This window comes from Mustela erminea, chromosome 2, assembly GCF_009829155.1.
Source record: "Mustela erminea isolate mMusErm1 chromosome 2, mMusErm1.Pri, whole genome shotgun sequence".
NCBI classification, from domain to species: domain Eukaryota; kingdom Metazoa; phylum Chordata; class Mammalia; order Carnivora; family Mustelidae; genus Mustela; species Mustela erminea.
In genome coordinates, this window is record NC_045615.1 from 19,985,830 (window position 1) to 20,010,350 (window position 24,521).

Below are 24,521 nucleotides of genomic sequence, written 5' to 3' on the forward strand. Positions count from 1 at the left end.
CTCACTCACCCTTCTATTCCCCTCCTTCCAAGAAACATTTATTGAATATTTGGCATTGGAGATAAGGTAATGAATAAGGCATGCCTGGTTCCTGGCCTGGCAGAACTTCAAATCTAGTGCATGCTTACCACTTGGCACATTGCTTTGTAAGGGAAATTAACATGGAATTCCAAGGAATGGATGACAACGGCAGTTTTAAAAGCTGGTGAAAGCTTAATTTATCCTTACAATAGAACTCCATGGACCGGTGTATAGCTACTGATAACATAAAGACAATAATTTCCAGTCCTGCCAATATCAGCAGTGTATTATCAAGAAAACCAAGATAGTATATGTAAAAGCACTTTAAATCTTAGGAGGAAATGGTCATATTTCAGGAAAAGTTTTACTGCTCTCACGATCAGCCATGGTAAACACTGGACTTATTTACATGTAGATTATAAGATTCTACACTATAAATCATTGTAGAATCTTAAAGGTTGAGTTTTAAGGCTCAGCCCACCATTAAGGTCTGGGCTAGTTGGACTGTTGCTGCATCTCTGATAAGCATTTCTACAGAATCTTGACTGTCTTCCTGGAATTACTGTCTATTTTCCTCTCTAAAGCATCAAATGTAAATAATTAGCAGTTGCATGGTTCTTTATAACTTACAGCATGTTTTCACATAAATTAACTCACTTCATCTTATCGTAATCCTCATTTTACAGAGGAAAAAACTGAAGCTGAAAGGGATTAAGGAAAACCCACTGTTACACAACAATCTGGCTGCAGACTGAGCCACATTTCTATGCCTCTCACCATATCATGCTATCTCTACACACAGACTGTGAGGAAAGGGAAGCCAGGGCCTTCAAGATGGCCTTATAATAAAGGAATGAATGCCTAAAGGTAGAGTATGTAACCAGGAAATACCAGTCTTAAAAGAGACCTAACCCAACTCTTGGGACAGATGCATTCATTCATCTGTCCATCTGAGATGTGGTACAGTAAGAAATGTTATATATTCGGTCTTCATCCTAGCATAGAGCTTCCAAAACCATGTAACTTCCTGAGTCACAGGGGTGATAGGAGCATCTTTTACTATAATATTTGGATTTTGTCCCAGTTCCCAGCACAGAGGGTTTGGAGAGTTCCTGCATTGGTGAATGCATCCATATGCATGTGGTTACTACACCCCCAAACTCCATGGGGACATAAGATCCTGCACTTGGGACCCTTCTAAACCTTGCCCTATGTACCTCTGCACCTGCCTTCTCATTTGTATTCTTTTTTTTTTTTTTTTAAGACTTTTATTTATTTATCTGAGAGAGAGAGATAACGGACATGAGCCAGGGGGAGGGGAAGAGGGAGAAGCACACTCCCCACTGAGCAGGGAGCCCGATGCGGGGCTTGACTCCGGGACTCCATGTATAATATCATGTAAAATAAACTGGCAGTAGCAGGTAAATGTTTCCCTGCATTGTGAGCCATAATAACAGCAAATTATCAAACCTGGGTTGGGGGTCATGGGATCCTCTGAAGCCAAGTCAGACAGAAGTGTGAGTATCTTGGAGACCCACTACTTGCCATTGGTTCTGGAAGTGGGGGGCAGTCTTGTGGAAGTGAGCCCTTTACCTGTGGGGGTCTGTGCTAACTCTGTGCAGTGTAAAAACTGTAGGACATTCGCTTGGTATCCACAGATAACTGGAGAATTGCTTGGCATGGAAACCGCACACATTTGGTGTGAGAAGTGCTGTGAGTACAGAAACATTTTCCTTTACTAGCCATCCATTCAGAAAATGTGTTTGAGTGGCTTCCATGGATCATCGCTATTTTGGGCACTGGGGTTACGGCAGTGACCAGAACAGATAAAATCCCTGTTTTTCTGTGATGCTTATGTTCTAGTTAGGAAGATAGATAATAAACAGGTTAACAAATGATGAAGATGTCATGTGATAATAAATGCTAAAAAGAACGATGAAGGATGATAGGTGGGGAGAGACTGGTGGAGACAGGGTATATTGTTCTACAGGAAGTAGTTAGGATTCTCTCCTAAAATGGCATTTGATTGGAGACCAGAGATGAAAGTGAAGGACAGAGCCATGTGGATATCTGAGTGGAAAATCAGGTTGAGCCAATGCCAAGTGTAAAGACTCAGGATGGTTCTTACTGCTACCAGAGCATCCAATATCTTTGCCCATTCCATTCACTCTCCCGTAGAACTATTTCATATCTTTTCCTCTCTCATCAAATCTCCAAAACCTTCTTGCCCTTTTTTTTTTTTTTTTTGTCCTCCATGCCTAACTTCACTTGCCATTTCACCAGGAAAATATGAACAATCATAAGAGACTCCTATAGTTACACAAACAAATTAACTTGTATCTTTGCCATTATCCCATGGATTCCCTCCTATTACTATGGATGAACTACCTGTGCTTAGGAGGTCATACTCTTCCTTTCTGCACTAGAACTCACCTTCTTTCTCCTACTCAAAGACATGGGTCCACAAATTTTCTGTTCTTTTTTTTTTTTTTCCTGTATGAATTGTTTCTTCTCTAACTGAATTAATGTGTCAATACAAATATCCTAGTAATTTTCCCAACTTAAAAACGGATCCTACATTAACTTCGTTCTGTCCCATTTTCTGCATACTTTATAACAGAATGCCTCAAAAAGAGTTAGTGATTATCACTGTCTTTAACTTTTTCATTCATTCTTGAACTGACTTTAGGTATTTACCTCCACAACTCTTCTGAAATAGCTCCTGCTGGGGTCCCCACTGACCTCCATCTTGTTAAAACCGGTTGATTCTCATTATATCTGAACTATTACCACCATTTGAAGTAGTTGATCACTCTCCCTTTTTTGAAACACATTCTCTAGTAGCTTCTAGGACACCAAAACCTTTTGGTGCTCTTCCTAAGCAAAGTGGATATCCCCAGTAGTCTTTGCTGACTTTTTAAAAAAATGTAATTTAATTTTTTTTTCAGTGTTCCAAAACTCATTGTTTATGTACCACATCCAATGCTCCATGCAATACAGGCCCTCCTTAATACCCACCACCAGGCTCACCCAATGCCCCCCCCAACCCTCCCCTCCAAAACCCTCAGTTTGTTTCTCAGAGTCCACAGTCTCTCGTGGTTTGTCTCCTCCTCCGATTTCCCCCAACTCACTTCTCCTCTCCAACTCCCAACATCCTCCATGTTATTCCTTATAATACACAAGTAAGTGAAACCATATGATAATTGACTCTCTCTGCTTGATTTATTTCATTCAGCATAATCTCTTCCAGTCCTGTCCATGTTGATACAAAAGTTGGATATTCATACTTTCTGATAGAGGCATAATATTCCATTGTATATATGGACCATATCTTCTTTATCCATTCGTCTGTTGAAGGGCATCTTGGTTCTTACAACAGTTTGGCGACTGCAGACATTGCTGCTATGAACAGTGGGGGGCAGATGGCCTTTCTCTTCACTACATCTGTATCTTTGGGGTAAATACCCAGTAGTGCCATTGCAGGGTCATAGGGTAGCTCTACTTTTAATTTCTTAAGGAATCTCCACACTGTTTTCCAAAGTGGCTGCACCAACTTGCATTCCCACCAACAGTGGAAGAGGGTTCTCCTTTCTCCACATTCTCTCCAACACTTGTTTTTTACTGTCTTGTTGATTTTGGCCATTCTAACTGGTGCAAGGTGGTATCTCAACGTGGTTTTGATTTGACGCTCCCTGATTGCTAACGATAATGAACATCTAACCATGTGTCTGTTAGCCATTTGTAGGTGTTCTTTGGAGAAGTGTCTGTTCATGTCTTCTGCCATTTTTTCACATGATTATCTGTTTTGTGTGTGTTTAGTTTGAGGAGTTCTTTATAGATCTTGGATATCAGCCCTTTGTCTGTAGTGTCATTTGCGAATATCTTCTCCCATTCTGTGGGTTTGCCTCTTTGTTTTGTTGACTGTTTCCTTCTGCTGTGCAGAAGCTTTTGATCTTGATGAAGTCCCAAAAATTCATTTTTGCTTTTGTTTCCTTTGCCTTTGGAGACACGTCTAGAAAGAAGTTTGTGTGGCTGATGTCAAAGTGGTTATTGCCTATGTTCTCCTCTAGGATTTTGATAGATTCCTGCCTTATGTTGATGTCTTTTATCCATTTCGAATTTATCTTTGTGTATGGTGTAAGAGAATGGTTGAGTTTCTTTTTTTTATACATAGCTGTCCAATTTTCCCAGCACTGTTTATTGAAGAGACTGTCTTTTGTCCACTGTATTTTTTTCCTGCTTTGTCAAAGATTATTTGACCATAGGGTTGAGGGTCCCTATCTGGGCTCTCTATTCTGTTCCACTGGTCTATGTGTCTGTTTTTGTGCCAGTACCATGCTGTCTTGGTGATCACAGCCTTGTAGTAAAGCTTGAAATCAGGCAACACAATGCCCCCAGTTTTGTTTTTCTTTTCCAATATTTCCTTAGCAATCTGGAGTCTTTTCTGGTTCCATACAAATTTTAGGATTGTTTGTTCCAGCTCTTTGAAAAATGCTGGTGCAATTTTGATCAGGATGAAAGTATACATTATGTTGAAACTATAGATTGCTCTAGGCAGTATACACATTTTAACAATGTTTATTCTTCTGATCCATGAGCATGGAAAGCTCATCTGTCTTTTTGTGTCTTCTTCAATTTCTTTCATGAGTGTTCGGTAGTTCCTTGAGTACCAATTCTTTCCTCTTTGGTTAGGTTTATTCCCAGGTATCTTATGGTTCTTGGTGCAATAGTAAATGGAATCGATTCTCTAATTTCCCTTTCTATATTTTCATTGTTAGTGTATAAGAAAGCAACTGATTCCTGTACATTGATTTTGTATCCTGCCACGTTGCTGAATTGCTGTATGAGTTGTAGTAGTTTGGGGGTGGAATCTTTTGGGTTTTCCATATAAAGTATCATGTTATCTGTGAAGAAAGAGAGTTTGACTTCTTCTTTGCCAATCTGAATACCTTTTATTTCTTTTTGTTGTCTGATGGCTGTTGTTAGGACTTCTAGTAGGATGTCCCCAGAAGGTAGTCCACTGATACCTTTCCTTCTCTACTCTCTTGGTAATCTCATTCTGTCTAATTTCAAATCCATTTCAATGCTGACCTCTCCCAAATGTGTTTCTCTTATCCAGACCTCCCCTCTGAATTCCAGGCTCAGTCAACAGCTTACTTGACTTCTTTACTTGGATGTCTCAAAGACATCTTTATCCAAATATGTGCAATACTGAGCTCCTTATAAGTCCTTTAACCTGTTCAACCTTGCAGTCTTTTCTAGTTAGTAAGTGGTAACTCCACCCTTCCAGTTGTACTGACTTCATCATCCTTGACTCTTCTGTTCCTTCATAACCTTTATTCAACCTTTCAGTTCTTTCAAGTTCTACTTCCAAATACTTTCCACCAGATTTACTCAACCACCTTGGCCCAAGTTAAACTGTCTCTTGCCAGGATACTGTGCTAGTTTTCTAATTGCTCAGGAGCTCATTAGCTCTTGACAATCTATTCTCAACCCAGCATCCAGAATCATCTATTGGAAAGGTATGCCAGAAAAAGCCATTCTCTTATCAAAACTCTTTTAATGGTTTCCTGTCTGTCTCAAATTAAAATTTAAAGTCCTTAACAAAGGACTGAAAGGTCCTACATCATTTGGCGCCTGCTATGACCCTGACTTCATCTCCATCTACTCTCCTCCTTGCTCACTGCATTCTAGCCATACTGGCTTGCTCACTATTCCTTAGGACACCATGCACACTCTCAGGTCTTTTCCACTTTCTATTCCTTCCAGCTGGAGCACTCTACCATCAGAAGGCATCAAAGGCTCCCTCATCTCCTCTAGGCCTTTCCCAAATATCATTTTCTCAGTAAGTCCCACCCTTGACTGCTCTATTTAAAACAGTAATTCACCCAACCCATTCTGGCACTTCTTATTCTCCTCCTCACTTTATTTTTCTCTTCAGTATGTATCACTCATCTTATACATTATATTTTCACTTATTTATTGGCTGTTTCTTTCTACAAGTATATAACCTCGACAAGAGCAAAGATGTATCTTTTTTCTCATTGCTATATCCTTGAAAGAAAGCATGTAAGAAGAACTTGATACTTACTGAATGAGTGATGAGAAAGTTTAAATAACTTTTTTTGAGTAATTTTGCTATAAAACAGTGGACAGAAATGGACAACAGGTGGGATAAGGTGAGATTTAATTTTTAAGATGTGTAATAATACAGAATACTTATATGTTAATAGAACTGATCCAGCAGAGATAGAAAATTTGATAATATAGGAGAAAGGGGGAAATCTGTGTGAATCATATTGTTAAGAAGGCAATAAGAGATAACCCAACAGGAGGGACTGGCCTTAGAGGAGGGCAAAGACAGTTTATCTATAGAAACAGGAGAAAAGACAAAGAATATAGATGCAGGGAGGTGGGATCTTATAAAATTTCTGATTGCTTCTAATTTCCTCACAGGCTAGTTCCTTTCTGCATCGGATGAGATGAAAAACGAGAAGAGGCATCAGAGATTTGAGAAACAAGGAGAAGGTATGAAATGATTCTGTGGAGAGTAGGGGTGAGGATTAATTAGGAGAAGGCAATAGGATCACCAGGCGCACAGTTAGTTGTCATGAATTTCAAATGAGACCAGTCAGCATGCGAGTGCGTGTTCCAGCCACGTTCAGGTACACATGCAGGAAGATACAGCATTGGGTTTAAGCAGGATTGGCACTTTACCATGCAAATATGAAGCAGTAAGGTTCTTGATGGCATATGTCGTATAGTAATTATAATGACAGACCATGAGATCTAGGCTAGGTAAGATGGGGTGTGAGGGTAAGGGAGAGAGGGTAGAGTAGGTTAGAGGCTTTGTTAAGGTGGTAAGGTAAATAAACTGGCCAGTCTAGCAAGTTTGAAGACTTTTTAATTTGGGGAATAGGTCACAAAAATAGGAGCTGTTGGTAAGAGAAGACATTTCAAAAGGGGATTATGTAAGGATGCGGTTATTGGCAGTAATAAAGTCAAAGATGTGTGTGACTACAGGGGTGAGTGGCTGAGAGGAAGTGGAAGGTATTCTTACTGGAGAAGAGGTCAAGAATTTAGAGGCCAGGATATAAGGAGGATCATTTATGTGAAAATTGAAAAACACTAAGAATTAATCTAAGCTTACTATTAAAAAAAAGACAATGGGAAGGTGCTAACATTTTTTGGACCTAGAGAGTGACCTTGGGTTCTACTGATAATTACAGTAAGAAGCAGTAGCTGGTCATATAGGTATATTGGCATAACCTCCAAAGGAATGAAAATATTTTATGAGGAAGGCATGGTAGATGATCTGGAGTTGGTAATGAGGTGCGAGAGAGACACCTTACCCCATTTCAAGGTTCAGTGATATGAAAGACACCTGTAGCAGAAACATGAATCAGAGGACAGGTTTCAGTTGGAGCAAGATGGTGAAGGGGGACATTCTGAGGAGAGGTCAAGAATACAGAGAACTGAGATTCCATCAGTAAAAATGGCCTTTACTAGCTACTGCACCTGAACACTTAGAAATTTCCATTTTCAAGATATGATTTTAAAGAGACAATTCAATTTTCTGCAGTTGTATTGGTTTCCTCAGCTTCTCTAACAAAATACCTCAAACTAGGGGGCTTAAAACAACAGAAATTTGTTGGATAGCTCTGGAAACTATAAGTCTGAAATCAAGCAAGGCCAGGCTCCCTCTGAAGTCTGTAGGGAAGAATCCCTTCTTGCCTCTTCCAGCCATGATATCTGCCATCCAGCAATCCTTCCTGTTCCTTGGCTTGTCTGCACATTCCTCCAATCTCTGCCTTATCACAACCTGCCATTCTCCCTCTGGGTCTGACACCTCTTCTTGTAAGGACACCAGTATTGGATTTAGGGCCCACCCTGCACCAGTAGGATTTCATCTTAAATATTTATATCTGCAATGACCCTATTTTCAAATAAGGTCACATTTCGATGTTCTAGGGGTTAGAACCTCAACATATCTTTTGGGAGTACACAATTCAATCCAAACCAGGATGATAGGAAAATACTACTGCTTTTGCGGAATGTGTACTAATTTAAGTTGCACAGGTTTTTGTCCTGTGCAAAAGTGAAGCCTGGTAATTCAAGTTTTTAAGGAATGACCTTGCTTTGTGAAACACACGACAACCCTAACAGACAAAAAGTATTATATGCCATGCATGTGACGTAAGCTCATGTAACACAGACATATCTATTGATGCTGTGTGATGATGTCATTGAACCTATTGGGACAGCCTAATGAGTTAGCTCAGAGGGGAAGCATTAATCTTTGAAGTTGAGGGTCTTGGGGTCTCTTTCACTATTTTTGTAGATCTATTGTTTAAAATGTTGAACCAACTAAAGCTAGCCTCTCTGTCTAAGAGTGGGAGAAAGTTTTCAACAGTGTGATGTCATCATGTTAAAAAGCTGGGAACATTTCTTGTTATGGCTGGAAATGGGCAGGAGAAGGAGAAAAGAACTCATCTGGTTCTGTAGTTATGAGCTATAACAGGGTCCGAGAGATTCCAGACTCTGAGATACTCAGAGGGCTATCCTAGGTCACAGCCCCATAGTTGTAGCTGTGGCTTCTCCCCAGCTCATCTTAAAAGAGTCACAGGAAGAGATGAAGCTCTTCTGCAGTGGAGAAAACCTGCACCACATAACCGTGATGCTTTCCATTAGTCTTCTGAGGGCCCTCAGACTGGCCTGGATCCTGTGCCTGTTGAGGGCTGCCCCCTCAGAAATCATGATCCAAGGTCTCAGAAAGAACACCAAGGGGTGATCCTAGCTCCTTACATTGAGCGAGCAGTTGGGCACATACCAAGACTTCTCTTCCAAGTGAATGCAAATCAATATTCACTTCAGTATTAATGTGACTCACTGCAAATTCTGAATTGGTAGAATCCAAATGAATGAGGTTTGTTATGCTGAGCAAAGTGATCTGATGATTTGACTCATCCTAACCTTGTCAGCATGGAGCCAGCATTTCAGAAGGGATGGGGAAGCTGAGGTTTATTACTTGAAGGTAATGTCTTTCATGAAAGATGCAGAATCTAACTGCTTAGGAGGGCATCTCTCCCTCTGCACTTCCTGCACAGCTTGTAAGAAATGAAGTCCCTCACACTATTACTCTAATTGAATTCCAACTTGGGTAATTACACTATAATTAAATAAATTTTCCCCATAGTTTTAATTCTCTGACAAATAGTGCTAGTCAAACAGCTACATTTCACACCCAGAAACGATCCCCAACTCCATTTCAGTGATGAGTGGAGTGATTTATACTTGGGAAATGTTGCGTATGAAAAATGCACAGTTCATAAAATATTTTAGGTATCATTCATGATTACATATGCTTTTCTCAGCATGAGATAACATTAATTTCTATTACAATCTTTCATCTAATTTCTCATAAGCTTAGCTCCAAAAGAAATAAGACAGTTAATTAGCAGTTCTCATTCTCAGAACAATTTTTGTTTAGTTAACCAGTGGCTGGCATTTTTTATGTCTGAAGTGCATTTCATTTTCCCTGGCATACAGCCTAGGTAGATGTTATTGCTTTCCATTCGACAGATGGAAGAATTGAGGCAGCATTCCCCAGAGTAAGAGAGCCAGTTACTACAAGCCTTGGGACCCAAGTTTTCTCTGGTCCTCTGGTCCTTGGCTCTTTCTATCAAACACTGGGTCACTAGCAATCACTTCGGTTCTACTAATGAGAAAAGAGAGAGCATATATCTGTGACCTATGTCGCAGGTCATTAATTTGCAATAATTAATGATTTAGCCCTGGAGTCAGAGGCCTAGTAACTGGGCTCTGATGCCATCCTTGGATCATGAGACCACAGAGATCCTTTATGTCAACAAGTTATTATTCGGTACAGTTCAATTGGAAGAACAAAATGTGACGCAAAGTGGTGCAAAAGGATTCAAATTTCCATTTCATCCTAATGTCCTTTCCTAAAGGGTTGTAGATGGCTTTTAATAAAAGATATTAAAGACAACATCAAAATACTCACAAAAAGCAGCAGTAGCAGGGGTGTTATAACGATGCCCTGAAAGAAATAAAAGAGATGATGATCATTTATCAGCCTGGAAAGCAGGACACTTGTTTTTGCTATTTTAAACTCTGATGCATGGAAATGTTGATCCTTCTCACCTCCGTTTAATAAAATCTAGGTGATAAAGATGAGGGAGCCCCAGTCTTGGCTCTCCCTACCATAAAGTCTTAGCATCTCTATTACGATTATTTGTATTTGGTGCCGTTAAACGTACAATCACCAATCTTCCTTAAACTTGTCTGCCCTTTTAAAAATGGAAGTTGCTTTCCATGTTGCATATGTATCAGTCGGGTGAAGCCGGCAAGCCTTCTCACTCCAAGGCTTTCAACTCTAACTTGGATAAAGTGCCCCCTTTCAAGAGAAGACAGGTGGTTCAGTCCCAGTTGGGGTCCTCTCCTGAGCAAAGACCACGTCAGTTGTGATGAATGAGATGTCGTGATTTTGTAATGTGAACCGATCTCCCCTAGGAAATGAGCTGGGATCTCAAAACTCATTTCACTTGATTAGACTCCATGTCTCCATGGTGGAAGGCAAGTCTTTCATCTAATTCAGCCACACAGGACCACCTCGGTCCCTCTGCCTCCCCTAGGCAGAAAGGAGCAAAAGATTTGTTTTCTGCAATGACAGGAAACAGTTTGAGGCTGTTGTCAATGAGGCAGGATACAAGCTTTTAGGTTTCTTGAAGGTAAATCTTTAAAACTAGGTGTTTGAGTTGGGAGTTAACATGACAGATTTCAGTTTTAGAGCTGCAGATGATTATTCGCCCCTTTTAGTTCTTCCTTTATCTCTCAACGCTTCATTATGATTTATACAAAAAAAAGCATTCCATAGTTTTATTAATGAATTCCATTTGGAACTTCAAAATTCCAAAGAGTCTGTGTGTGTGTGTGTGTTTGTGTGTGCATGTATACATACACATGCACGTGTATTGTGTGTGAGAGAAAGAGACAGACAGAGACTATACTGTGCCCAGGATCTAAGGTCTGGGACCACTTCATTACATTTGGAAAAAAGTCCTTTTGATATTTATATGAAATCTTTTCATCATTACAGTAACTAATTCTTTTGGATGTGGCCCAAGAGGGGTGGGCTACCTTTTATGAACATTGCTATGACTTTCTTAGGCAATATACCACATGTGATTTACACATGAAGATTCATAGATGAGTTTGTTTTATAGTTAAGTAATAGAATAAATGCTTCTTTATTGTGCAAACTTTTGCAGTTAGCAATAACGAATACAACATTTTAAGTGTTAATTTGTTTATTAAAATATGTATTATGGCTTTAAAACTCTATTGGTGTCTATGAAACAGGTTCTCATCAGCAGCTTTAGGAGAGCTAAATGTGCAAAATGCCAAAGTAATTTTAAGAGCTACTGTCTTTTCTTCAATGACATGGAATATACTTAGACCTCAGGAAGAATTCCAAACTTTACAAGGCTATGTGGAAATGAAAATATCTGGCTATTTCAGTCTATGTGGGAGCTATCTGATTTCAAGTCAATTTGCTTAAACTTTTATTGAAAGTGCACTTATATGTGAAGTACTGTTCCATTTATTAGAAGAATTAGTGGAAACTGATCTGCCAGAAAGGAAAACAAGGATGTTCCAGGAAGAGGGATGGGAATTCACAAAGCTATACAAAGTTGAGAAGGGGGTAAGAATATATGAAGTGGAGGCATCAAAAACCAGGTCACCAAGGACCTCATGGCCAGAAGAGGGAGTGGATCTGATCTGATCAACAGTGGCAAACTACTCGAGAATATCAAGTAAAGGTACAGTAAGGCGGTAAATAATTTCACATATAGAGAAAAAATTGGACTTAAGAGTATAAGCTAACCAGTTTTACCTTTGTTATCTATCAATTCACCCATATCCAAATAAAAGAAAGTAGAAACTTGAATTAATATTAATTGTGAAATACCAACAGCACCAATTACACTCATGAGAAACAAGGTACGGTATCTGTGATGGGATTAGAATTTTCAACTAGGATGAATGTTGAGCATTGTCACCACTCAGAGGGCATTTGTCTTATATCAGAGGAGGTGAAGCCACACTGGCATCTTATAAGTACATGGGGACCCACATTCTTCCTGGTGACCACTAATTTTCCTTTGCTGCAGTGGAATACTAAAAGTATTAGTAATAATACCAGGACTATTAATGGCATTTAGCTTCAGCACTTTCATGTACCACATTCTTAAAATGTGGTCCTCCCCCACTGAAGGAGGTAGGTTATATCATAGGCCCATTTTATGGATGAGGTAATAGGGGTTCAGAAAAGCTAAGCAAACAGCCCACAGCCATACAGAAAATAAATGGCAAAGACAAAACCTGGATTTGACCCTGCTTTGCCCACCCCCAAAGCCAGAACTTCACTTCAGTGACTATGCCACTGGTCCTGGGTGTCAAGTTTCAGCAATCAGTACAGTTTTCGACAGAGTTCTGCTTCAGACATGTATATAGTGATTAGCTGCTGTATGATCTTGCTTTCAAGGTGATAACCAATTCTTAAAGATGATGCTATTTTGGAATGCAGAGCACTATTATCTGCAGGTTTTCCTGACTGAATATTTCAAGTGTATAGTTGAACATAATAGCTTCTTTGCAATTCTTCTAAAGATTTAATAATATTTATTCCTAAAATATTAAAAATTTCCTGGCAAATAGGATGTATTTTCTAATTCTGGATTCAAGATTCCTCATTATTTTCTTAAAAAATGTTTATTCAATTTCCTTAATTAAGATTGAATTGTTATACTGTGCTGAAATCTGTTTTTCAATTGTATTAGGAAATGAGTCAGCCACAGTGCCATTTATCGTGACAAGAACACCGTTAAGTTTTAGCGCAATCATTACAATAATTGTTAAAATACTAATAGCCAACATTTATGGAGTGCTTATCTCACATCAATGATGTGCTAAGGACTTCATGAATGTTATCTTATGGAACTCTCACAAAAACCCTATCGGGTAGGTACTATTATTATCCCCATCTCCTACAGAAGGAAACTACGTCTCAGAGATATAGTTTGACCTAGGAAGAGGCGATGCCGGGAATTCAATCTCTGTCTCCCTGATTCCACAGGCTGGCAGCCTGAATGGTGTAAATAAAATCTTTGTAGTCTTACCCTATTTCCTCAGGGTTGTATTTTTAGAGTAAACCTGAGAGGAGCTTCAAACTCAGTATGTCTTTTTGATGACATGAAACAAATTGAGAGATCAGCCTTTGTGTGACACGGTTGATACATTTTTTTTTAAGTCAGGTTTTTACAAAATCGATGGTAAAAAGGGTGAGCTGAAATGTAAACTGTAACAGCAACAATCACTAGGAGATGGAAAGTCAGACAAACATATTCTTTTCTCTTGGGTATAGAGAAGGCTCAATTTGATTGTCTCTTTTCTCTTCCCCAGTAAATCCTATGTAAATGGATAAAATCAAAGAAGTGGTAGATGAGCACTTCTAGCAAAAGATGTTACCCCTCTGCTTGCAGATTCAAGGTCAAGACATAGTTTTAGCATCCTTGCAATTGGGATGGAGTGCTAAGCTTTCTGATTGCAACACCTGAAGAAGTCTAGTCATAAAGTGACTGGCTTTGATTGGCTCTTAAAAAAGCCTTCAGAAAATCCATTTACACCTCTGATGTGAATCACTGGGTGAATATATTTCAATGGCTTCAGTGGGAAGGAGAAAAAAGTTTCAAATTTCAGACACTGAGATTTAGTCACAATACAAGCCCCCCCAAACCCCCAAATGACAACAAAAACAACATCAAAAATGTAAATGTACCTCTCAGCGGTAATGTTAGTTAAAAAGGCAAAACTTAAGTGAATTATCATTTTTTAAAAATAGGAAATGTTGTCAAAAGACTTTGCTGCAACAACTATTACTATCACACAGAAACCAAAATTGACTTCTTAGGTGTCTGTCTCTAATGAATGTAAAGGCTTGGAAAAGGTGCTTTTATTTTTTAATTAAAAGGCAAACACTTAATTTTTACAGAATAACAGATACTCCTCTGAAATGTGACCCCCTCTGTCTCCCTCACTTGCTCACCGGTGAAGTGAGGCTATGATGGCTATGCTTTCGCGGGAGAACCCACAGAGGCAATGTTCTTCTGAAGGCAACGCTGACCTTTCACAACAGAGAAGCTCTCTTTTCAATGATCCCAAACTGCCTCCACGGTCGCCCTGCCTTCCCCTTTGAAGCAACTTAGGGCACGTCTCACCCCTCCTGTCTTGGGATGGCCTTTTAATTGATGCTTTTGAGTGGTGTAAATAAAATCTCTGCACTCTTCAACTATTGCCTCAAGCCTACAATTTAAGAATAATGCCGAGATGAGCATTTGGGGGCCCACACTAAGTCTTTTCCAGGCTAAAGGTCATTAGGCAGCCCCCTCAACATGACTCCCCTAGGGTAGGGCTCTGAGGCTCCTCTTAGACCTAATCACCTTCAGGTGAACCTAAGAGCACATAGCACTCATTTCTTTTCTTTCTTTTTTTTTTTTTTAATTTCTTTTCAGCGTAACAGAATTCATTGTTTTTGCACCACACCCAGTGCTCCATGCAATAGTGCCCTCCATAATACCCACCACCTGGCTCCCGGAACCTCCCACCCCCCCGCCCCTTCAAAACGCTCAGATTGTTTTTCAGAGTCCATAGTCTCTCATGGTTCACCTCCCCTTCCAATTTCCCTCAACTCCCTTCATAGCACTCATTTCATGACAATTGAGCAAAACTTGGAGCTTTCATCCTGGAGCACTAACAGGCCAATCCAAGGATTATTTAATTACCTGGAGGGATATACTTCTGTTTGACTTTTATTTGCTAGTAATTCAGGCTCAGAAATTACATGCTAACTTATACAGTACTGTCCAGCAGATACAGAAATAATTTCTGTCTAGTAGGAAAAAAAAGATGACAAAGGTTATGGTCTTACTACGCTATAGGTATTAGCCAGTTTTGTCCTTAACCTAGTGAACTTATTTTGGTATTCTTTTCTGATGGACTATATAATAATCCCTACTTCTTTTTTTTTTTTTTTTAAGTTTTATTTATGAGGGGGGAAAGGCACACAGGACAAAGAGAATCCCAAGCAGACTCCCTGCTGAGCACCCCCCCTCACTGCCCCAACACAGGGCTCTCGATTCCACAACCTAGAGATCATGATATGAGCCAAAACCAAGAGTCAAATGCTTAACTGAGGTACCCAGGCACCCCTCTAATCCCCATTCCTATAACCTCATAGAAATCAACCTTACCATCCTGCTGGTTCCCCTATTATTCAGTCAAATAAATGTTTGACATGAGCTCACTTTATATTTGTAAGAAAGTCATGTTTTCAGCTTTTGAAAATTCTACTTTGACAGCTACTTTACTCTGAACCTTGCACTTTTGTTAATGCTAAGATGACTTTTTTTTTTTAAAAGGGTTAATGCCAACTAAAACTCCCAGTTTGTCTTCACATGTTGTCCAGTAGTCAGTATACAGTGGTATCTTAAAAAGTTCAAAAGAAGGGGAGCCTGGGTAGCTCAGTGGGTTAAGCCTCCACCTTCGGCTCAGGTCACAAGTCTAGGGTCCTGGGATCAAGCCCCGCATCAGGCTCTCTGCTCAGTAGGGAGCTTGCTTGCCCCCTTCTCTCTCTGCCTGCCTCTCTGCCTTCTTGTGATCTCCATCTGTCAAATAAATAAATAAAATCTTTAAAAAAGAAAAAAAGTTCAAAAGAAGCTTATGCTTGTTGAACTAATATGTAATGAGTGAGATTGACCAATACATCCTAAACAATAAATTATAAAGTGGTTCAGGATATATGGTCTCCAGAGAATATGACCTGATAAACACGGATCTCAGAGCAAACATCAGAGTAAACTTCATAAAGTAAAGAAAAATGCATTAAAAGTAGTAGCTGGAAAGAAAGTTGTGGTTGATTGGTGGGAAAGGGCCTCTTTCCTCTTACCTGCCTACACTTTCCTCTTTAAAACTGGACCTTCACAGAGTGAATGCCTCAATACCCCCAAATTAAGCATTTCTCAGGATATTCATAGCTCTGTCAGGGGAAGAAGGTTCCTAGCAGCTGGTTTGAGCATTCTGGTGTGTCTGCCAGGTACAGGGCACTATAGTAAAGACAGTGGCATCAGACTATAGGAGCTAGATAACACCAGCCACTAAAAACATCCAGTCAGTTCTCTCTAGTCTGAGTCCATGTTTGCCAAGAAAACGTTGAAAAATAGTTTTGTTTTCCAAGTAGCATTTTTGGTAGAAAGAGAGCACGCGGGGCACCTGGGTGGCTCAGTGGGTTAAAGCCTCTGCCTTCAGCTCGGGTCATGATCCCAGGGTTCTGGGATCGAGCCCCACATCAGGCTCTCTGCTCAGCAGGGAGCCTGCTTCCTCTTCTCTCTCTGCCTGCCTCTCTGCCTACTTGCGATCTCTATCTGTCAAATAAATAAATAAAACCTTAAAAGAAAAAAAAAAAAAGAAAAAGAGCACGCTGACTAGCTGACCTCAGGCTCCTAAAACACAACCATATTATGGTGTGCTAAACACAGTGAGTTTCTGGACCTGCAGAGCTAAGGATCTATTTCTGGATTCTGGGACTCCTTGGGAGCAACAGTACCTTGTAAGGCCTTGCAGGAATGACAGCTGGCTCGTCTCAGTGACATACATTTAATTAAAGAAACATTACTGAGTGATAACCATGTATCACACATCACAGGAGCTGATGAGAAAAAGATTCCAAAGTTTCCTTAGCACATAAAACTGCGAGCATTTTGAAATGGACTTTTACATAAAACTCCAAAAAATAGTTTCTGTGAAGCCCCTGGCTTGTCTTTGAAGACTAACTTGGAATACCTTTGTTCTTTCTTTCCTATTTTTCTTCTCCTACAACCACTGGTGGGCATTGTTTACCTCACTAATGTACTTAGTGCATGACTATGCTATGGTTCTTGCCTATGAGGAGTTCCCATTATAGAAAGCAGTTCTACCCATCCTTCTGTAACTTCGACACTTCTGTTAAGCAATACCTCTACTGTCTTATTCCCAAAAGATTGTGGTGTTTCTTCAGACTAAAATGAAGGGTTCTTATGTACATAGTAAGTGTTATCTTACTAGATTTGGCCTCCTATCTTCTGAGATTTTGATCTGTCACTGAAACATTCAGCAAATACCTACTTGGTGACTCCTCCATCAGGCCCCATTAGATGAGGGATAGCGGCCAATGAAACATGTACAGTGATGTCCTCAGTGCTTTACAGAAGACAGAAAAGCAACCACAGTAAAACGGTGAGTGTTTTAAATTACAGTCTCAGCATGCTATGAGAGTGCTTAACAGGGAGGTGAGAGCAGTTTGATGACAACTGAAAGCAGAGTAGGAGTGGAGTACATAAAGAAGGGGCAGCCCCGGAGAAGGCGGGTGGGGAGAGAACACACAGGGAGGGAGGAGGGGCCGTACAAAGGCTGTGGAGGCAAGAAGAACATACAGCCAACTGGAGGTGAAGGGTAGAGTGTGGGGAGGGCCACGGGAGAGATGAAGCTAGAAGCCCGATGAAGCAGGAAGGCCTAATCATCCATGCTGAGGAGTGTGGCTTCATTTCAAGGCAAGGGGAAGCCCCTGAGAGAATTCTGGAGGCGTGGATCTAGGGAAAGGGCCTGGGGCCAGGGCTGGATGATACCCAGGTTTAGGCAGAAATCAGTCTGGGTGTAATTTAGTAAAGAGGTTAAAATGGTGGGAAATTAAAAGGAGGGAGATTAATGAGGAGGCTGTTCAGTAATCCAGGCGGAGGTGGATTTGGGCTAAGGTGACAGACGCTTAATGATCAAGACAAAGATATCACATCCTCAAGAAGAATTTGACATGTGGACTGGTAGATTTACTAAATATTGAGGGAGGGATGGCAATTAAAAGGATGGACAGAGGGCTTCTTAGTCTTCTAAATTAAGTGAGTTTTGGCCAAATAGGCTGTGGAGCCAATTACTGAGCCACAGTAGACTTGGGATGTATGTAGATCAATTTTTCTTTAGGAAGATGATGGATCTGAGAAGTCTATAAGGCCTCCATTTAGTGACACTTTAAGTAGTTGGATAGATGGGACAGAAGCTCAATCTAGGGTGGACAGTGGCTACAGATGAGTGAGTCCTCACCATACACTCGGTGGCTTACTATGACAGAGAAGGAAAGACGTTCAGGAATACAGAATACACATTAAAGCTCAGAGGAGATTTAGCAGAAAATGGTTTCAATGGGATAACTAGTGTGGACATTAAGCTGGATTGAGAGCTAAAACGGAAGAGGAGAGAGAGAGAGAGTTTGGACACTCTTTGAAGAAATCTATCAAGAAAGAAAGAAAGAGAGAGAGAGAGAGGAAGGAAGGAAGGAAGGAAGGGTGGATAAATCTGGCTATCAAGAGGAGGAGAGAGATAGGAAGAGAAAGGAAGTATGTTGGTTTTTGTTTTGTTGTTTGTGAGGAGGAGGAGGAGGAGGAGGAGGAGGCCAACTAAGTGAGCATAAGCTCCCCTCGCCCCCAAGTCAAGCAGGGTGGTGTAAATGGGCTCAGATGGATGCCTGCACCTATGGTGGGTTGTATTCCAGAGAAGAAATACTGAGTTTAGGGATCCAAATCTTTATAAGGAACAGAAAGCATGCTTATCATTTGCTCTAGAGGGAAATACTATCTTTATATTTCCATGGCAATAAGTGTACCTGCCATTTGTTCCAGAGGGAGATACTATTTCTATCTTTCAAGGCCATTCACTATAGAAACATTCCTGAGAAGATAGCTGAGAACAAAGGGCCATCAGTGCCTCTGATGACAAGATGTATAGAGATGTGAGAGATATATGGAGAACTGTCTTCCAACAAAGGAAATGTCCAGCAGGCCATCCCAGCTGATACTGGTTATCTCAACATTTGAGTTATCAAACTCATTATTGCTTCCTTCAAATACCCTTACTTGTACAGGAGAATGATAATTAATTAATTTATTTTTTTGAGAATGATAATTAGATAGTGATTTTTAAATGACCAGAAAAATCTCTCCAAGATGACACTGATCCTCTAACATTTCTTGAACATTATGATTAAAATTAGTAAGAGTCTAACCAACTTAAGCTGACTTCCAACTCATACTTAGCTCTCTCTCTTTTTTTTAATTGGGGAATTTTCTAAATGTATGTTTCAAATCTAGATCCCTGCTAGACTAAATCGTGGTCTTTGGGCCACCAGTACTGGTCTCGCGTGGAAGCTTGTCAGGAATTACTGAATTTCAGACCCCATCCCAGGTCTATTGTATCATCATCTGGATTTTTAACAAGATCTCCAGAATACTTGTAGACACATTAAAATTCAAAAAGAACTGATTTAGTTCTAGAGCAGGGGGAGGCAAACTTTTTCTGAATAGGGCCAAATAACAATTATTTCAGGGTTTGCTGGCCAGACAGCTCTGTTACAATTACTCAACTGTGGGTGCCTGGCTGGCTCAGTGGGTTAAAGCCTCTGCCTTCAGCTCAGGTCATGATCCCAGGGTCCTGGGATGGAGCCCCACATTGGGCTTTCTGCTCAGCAGGAAGCCTGCTTCCCTTTCCTCTCTCTCTGCCTGCCTCTCAGCCTACTTGTGATCCCTGTCAAATAAATAAATAAATAAATAACATCTTTAAAAAACAAACAATCACTCAACTGTGCTACTGTAGCTGAAAAGCACCCAAAGTCAGTAAGGAAACAAATGGGCATGGTCAAATTTGGCCCAAGGGCTGTAGTGTGGACCCCTGCTCTAAGGTGTTGTTTTGGATTAGCAGTTATAGTTTAAAAAGAAATGCATAAGTGTAACAAACTTTTACTTTTAAGAACTTGGGTTTTTGGTGAACCCACATTGGCTTCCAAATATCACAGCATGTTCCTTTGTAACTGCTTATACCACACTACTTAATTACCCTTTCTTCAATTTTTCTCCAGACTGAAAACAAAATGACCAGTTAATAGTGTGTAAAATCTACTTTCTTCCCCTTTTTGATATTTGCAGTGACATTTGCACATGCCCAGCTGCTGATTCTACTCCTTTTCTTTATGATTTGTCAAAGATAGCAATTCAGCAATCGCAAATGTTAGTGTTCTCAGGACGCTATGAAGTAATTTGTCTGGGTCAGAAGACAGAGTCTGCTAATCTTGGGCCTACTTTCCTTTTGCCAATATTTACTTTACCGTTCCTAATCTGAAGATGATTCTCTTTGCCAAAGATGATGGAAGCAAAGGGAAGGGCCAGGGAGTGTGTGTGTGTGTGTGCGTGTGTGTGTGTGTGCGTGTGTGTGTGTGTGTGAATGAACAGCAGGATGCTGGTAGTGGGCAGAATGTGTGGAGTTTCGAGTCCTGACATCCAGAGCTGTAGGAGAAAAAGGATAAACACAAGAACACAAAAGGGAAATAACATGTACATTGCTAATTAGAATATGGTGATATATGTTAAGGCTGAAAAAACAGTGTTCAAACTCACGATTTTTCTTTTTACCCATTAAGTGAAAAAGTAAATCTTTTCTGACCATGTAAAATCGTGGATCTGTATTAAAACTATTAACTTTGCTTTTTCTATCTAGATTAAGGACAATCTGAAGTTCAACTAAAGCCTAAAGTGAGATGGATGTGGAAATTTTCTGTATTTTTCAAGTATCTTTCACATAAATGTCTTCTAAGTTTACAGATTTAACATGCAATAAGTAATTTTCCAAAGGAGCCTCTTAAAAATGCTTTTCTGGGGGCACCTGGGTGGATCTGTGGGTTAAGCCTCTGCCTTTGGCTCAGGTCATGGTCTCAGGGTCCTGGGATCGAGTCCTACATCGGGCTCTCTGCCGAGTGGAGAGCCTGCTTCCCCCTCTCTTTCTTCCCCTCTCCACCTACTTGTGATCTCTCTCTGTCAAATACATAAAAAATATTTTTAAAAAATGCTTTTTGTAGAGTATATATTGGACCAAAGAGGCAGCAAAAGGAAACTAAGTCAAAATTGCTTTTTGATGACACGAGCTTTCAAGGCTGAGCAAGGATTTGTCAAGGTTAATTTGGCCTGCAAGGCCTCCACTGTGGTCACATGGCTACAGTCTGGTGTGTCGTGGTGGTTTTCTTTTCCTGGGGAATACACATAACATCCTATGAAAGATCATTAGCAGCAGAGCAAATATTATACAGAGGAAGCACAACTCTTAAAATGCCAAGAGGATGGTCCCACATTATGCAATGGTCAGCCAAAGTCTCTGAATCTTGTACACAGGAGCTGGTAGTTTTAGTGATACCAAATACGGACTTCATAACAACAGTCAACATTTATTAATGGACACTATGTACCAGGAACTGTGCTATGTGCTTCACAAACATTATTTAATTTTAAATTCCAATAATAAATTGATTATCCCAATTTTATAGGTGAGAAAAGAGAAGCTTATAAAGACTATGGCTAGGCTATAGGAAGTACCAGGAGGCAGAACTCCAGCCAAAGAAATAAAAATAAAGGTTGAGAGGTCAAGAGATGATCCAAAGGGATGAAAAGTTGTTAGAAAGGAAGAAAAAAAAAAGCAAAGAAGGAAGTAGGAGATGTAAAAAGGTATTCAGAAAATGGATTGTAGGAAACCAACATAGGATCAAAGATTATAAATACAATCTGCCAGTGGTATAGGAATATATGAAAAGAATGCACTAAGGAATTCTCTCTAGGCCATGAAAATAACACTGAATATTTACTACCCATTGGCTTAAAAGATTCAATGTGTATCTGTCATTTTGCTCATTGATGCCTCTTATAGAACGGGATACTTGCCACATACTAGACACTTGACTAGATACTTAACATTTTTTTGCTGAACAAATGAATGAATGTGTTTCCACAAACGTTTCTTTCAGGGAAGAGCATATCCTTTAGATGAGAAACACACACCTTCTCAAATGCTTTAAAACCCTATGTTTGTCATCATAATGAGACTAGCTGACATTTATTGAATTCCTACTCTGTATGTGTCAGGAACTGTTCTATACTCTTCATGTGTACTAACTATTCAATCCTCACTACAATCCTCTGAGAATGGTGCCACTATGATTCCCACTATATAGAGGAGAAAACAGAGATATACGGACAGAAGAATTATACAAAATTTCCAAGCAATAAATGGCAGAGTGGGAGGCAAGCAATGTATCTGGCTCCAAAATCCATGGTCTCTACCACCATGTGTTTATACAGTGGTTAGGGGTTCTTGGAGAAGTTAGAGATATCTGAGAATTCTAGCTAAAAGGAATCTCAAGGGGCGCCTGGGTGGCTCAGTGGGTTAAGCCTCTGCCTTTGGCTCAAGTCATGATCTTGAGGTCCTGGGATCCAGCCCCACATCGGGCTCCCTGTTCAGGGGGGAGCTTGCTTCCCCCTCTCTCTCTGCCTACTCATGATCTCTCTCTCTCTGTCAAATAAATAAATAAAATCTTTTTAAAAAGTAAATAGATAAAAATAAAAGGGATCTCGAGAATCATTTGCTGTTCACTTTACAGACTGCAAAATTGAGGCCTAAGAGTGTCTCTCACCCACAGCCCAGAGTTGGTGGAAACACGAAGCAGAGGACAGTAAGTGCTTCAAATTCCCTGCCCACTTCTTTATCTCTGATACCTCACTGTCTTCTATAAGCCAGCTAGGTGAGTAGAGAAAGACTTACTTACAGAAGACCTGAAAACTATTCCTCAGCACTATTTACATGTCTAAAGCAAAAAGGACATAGAGAATAAAATTAGACCAGGTGCTGCCTTCCTCCCATCCCGAAAAGGCTCATGAATTTCCAGCAAGGGTATGGGAGAACATTTGTGCAAAATTCTGTGAAGGCAAGGTAGAGACGTGGAGGATAAAAAAGAGGGGATGATAAGAGGGTCAGGGAAGAGAGAGAAGGGAGGCAATGAAAAGTGATTTGTGGAGATCTAGGGAAGGGCCTTTAATGAAGGCCTCTGGATGTTAAAGTAAATATATGGAATAATTACTAATTGATTTTCTTTTAAATAAGACATTTGAAAGAACAGTGTAATCAAAACTAGACTTCAGAGTTATGACAGACCTTGACCATAAACAAACAACAAACAAACAAACAAGAAAAACCATACTGTGTCTAGACATGTGAAATGAATGGATTTGGCAGAGCCCATCCATTCCTTTTGGATGCATCTAAGTGACAGCACACACTGCTGTTAGATCTGGCTGTGACGATCAATACTGAGTGCAAAAATGGACAGAATGAATGGAGACAGCTGCACTCTACTTGCCTTGTCTCATATATCAATGGCCTGATTTATTCTGGTTTTTATCATATTCCTTAGCTAAAGCCATTCCTGCAGCTTAGAAAACTGGTCCTGAGCTTTGTGATTCAGAGAGGCTTCAGCTGAGAGAAGAGGGGAACTGACCAATGGTCCTCACGTGAGCATCCCTAGTCCACAAGCCCTCCCAACCTTACCAAGGCAGAGGCAGTAGGATTCTGATGTTCAGGCCGACTTTAAGAAGTCCCCTTTCCTGACTCACCCCATTACCATCAACATGTACTTTGAATAGGTTTCTCCTTAATAACATGTTTATTTTTATTAGATATCATTGGGCAGGAAAGGAAGAACATACAATGTGATATTGAGGTCTGAAATGGATGGATCTTAGACCCTGAACCTCTCTAAGCCAGTGCCCCCCAAGGCCTGGAAGAATTCCTAGAGGCAGAAGGAAAAACAGTGATGAGATGAGGAAGAACATTAATTTATCAGCTTATTACAATTGGTAAACATACTTTGTCATTTTATGATCATGTGCTTTTTCTGGTATAAAAAGTTTAATAATTGTGGAGGTTCTTCAGAAAATTAAAAATAGTGCTATCCTATAAGCCAGCAACTGCACTACTATATATTTACCACAAAGATACAGATACAGTAAAAAGAAGAGCCATATGCACTCCAATGTTCACAGCAGCAATGTCCACAATAGGCAAACTGTGGAAAGAGTCAAGATGCCCTTCAGTAGATGAATGGATAAAGAAGATGTGGTCCATATATACAATGGAATATTACTCAGCCATCAGAAAGGATGAATACTCAACTTTTGCATCAGCATGGATGGGACTGGAGGACATTATGGTAAGTGACATAATTCAAGCAGGGAAAGTCAGTCATATGGTTTCACTCATTTGTGTAACATAAGGCATAGCATGGAGGACATTAGAAGGAAGGGGAAAATGAGGGGGGTGGTGAATAAGAGGGGGATAAGAACCATGAGAGACTATGTACTCTGGGAAACAAGCTGAGGGTTTTAGACGAGAGGGGGTTGGGACGGGTGAGCCTGGTGATGGGCATTAAGGAGGGCACATATTGCGTGGAGCACTGGATGTTAAGTGCAAACAGTGAATAATGGAACACTAGATCAAAAAACTAATGATGCACTGTATGGTGACTA

At 40.1% G+C, this 24,521-nt stretch overlaps 1 protein-coding gene and 1 long non-coding RNA gene across 10 annotated transcripts in view; one reads left to right on the forward strand and one right to left on the reverse strand.

Annotated features, from left to right (window-relative positions):
- Positions 1–23,761, forward strand: part of LOC116584317 — a 51,011-nt gene extending 27,250 nt beyond the window's left edge. The window contains exons 4-9 of the long non-coding RNA XR_004283155.1: positions 1,680–1,734; positions 6,478–6,549; positions 17,282–17,373; positions 22,601–22,672; positions 23,411–23,507; positions 23,673–23,761. This is a non-coding gene — a long non-coding RNA (uncharacterized LOC116584317). The remainder of the gene's footprint in view (positions 1–1,679; positions 1,735–6,477; positions 6,550–17,281; positions 17,374–22,600; positions 22,673–23,410; positions 23,508–23,672) is intronic.
- SLC10A7 (solute carrier family 10 member 7) overlaps positions 1–24,521 on the reverse strand; it is a 256,897-nt gene that overhangs the window by 61,617 nt on the left and 170,759 nt on the right. For all 9 annotated transcript variants that reach the window (XM_032332448.1, XM_032332450.1, XM_032332446.1 and 6 more), the window contains one exon: positions 10,046–10,081. In XM_032332448.1, coding sequence (XP_032188339.1) covers positions 10,046–10,081 — 36 coding nt within the window. The remainder of the gene's footprint in view (positions 1–10,045; positions 10,082–24,521) is intronic.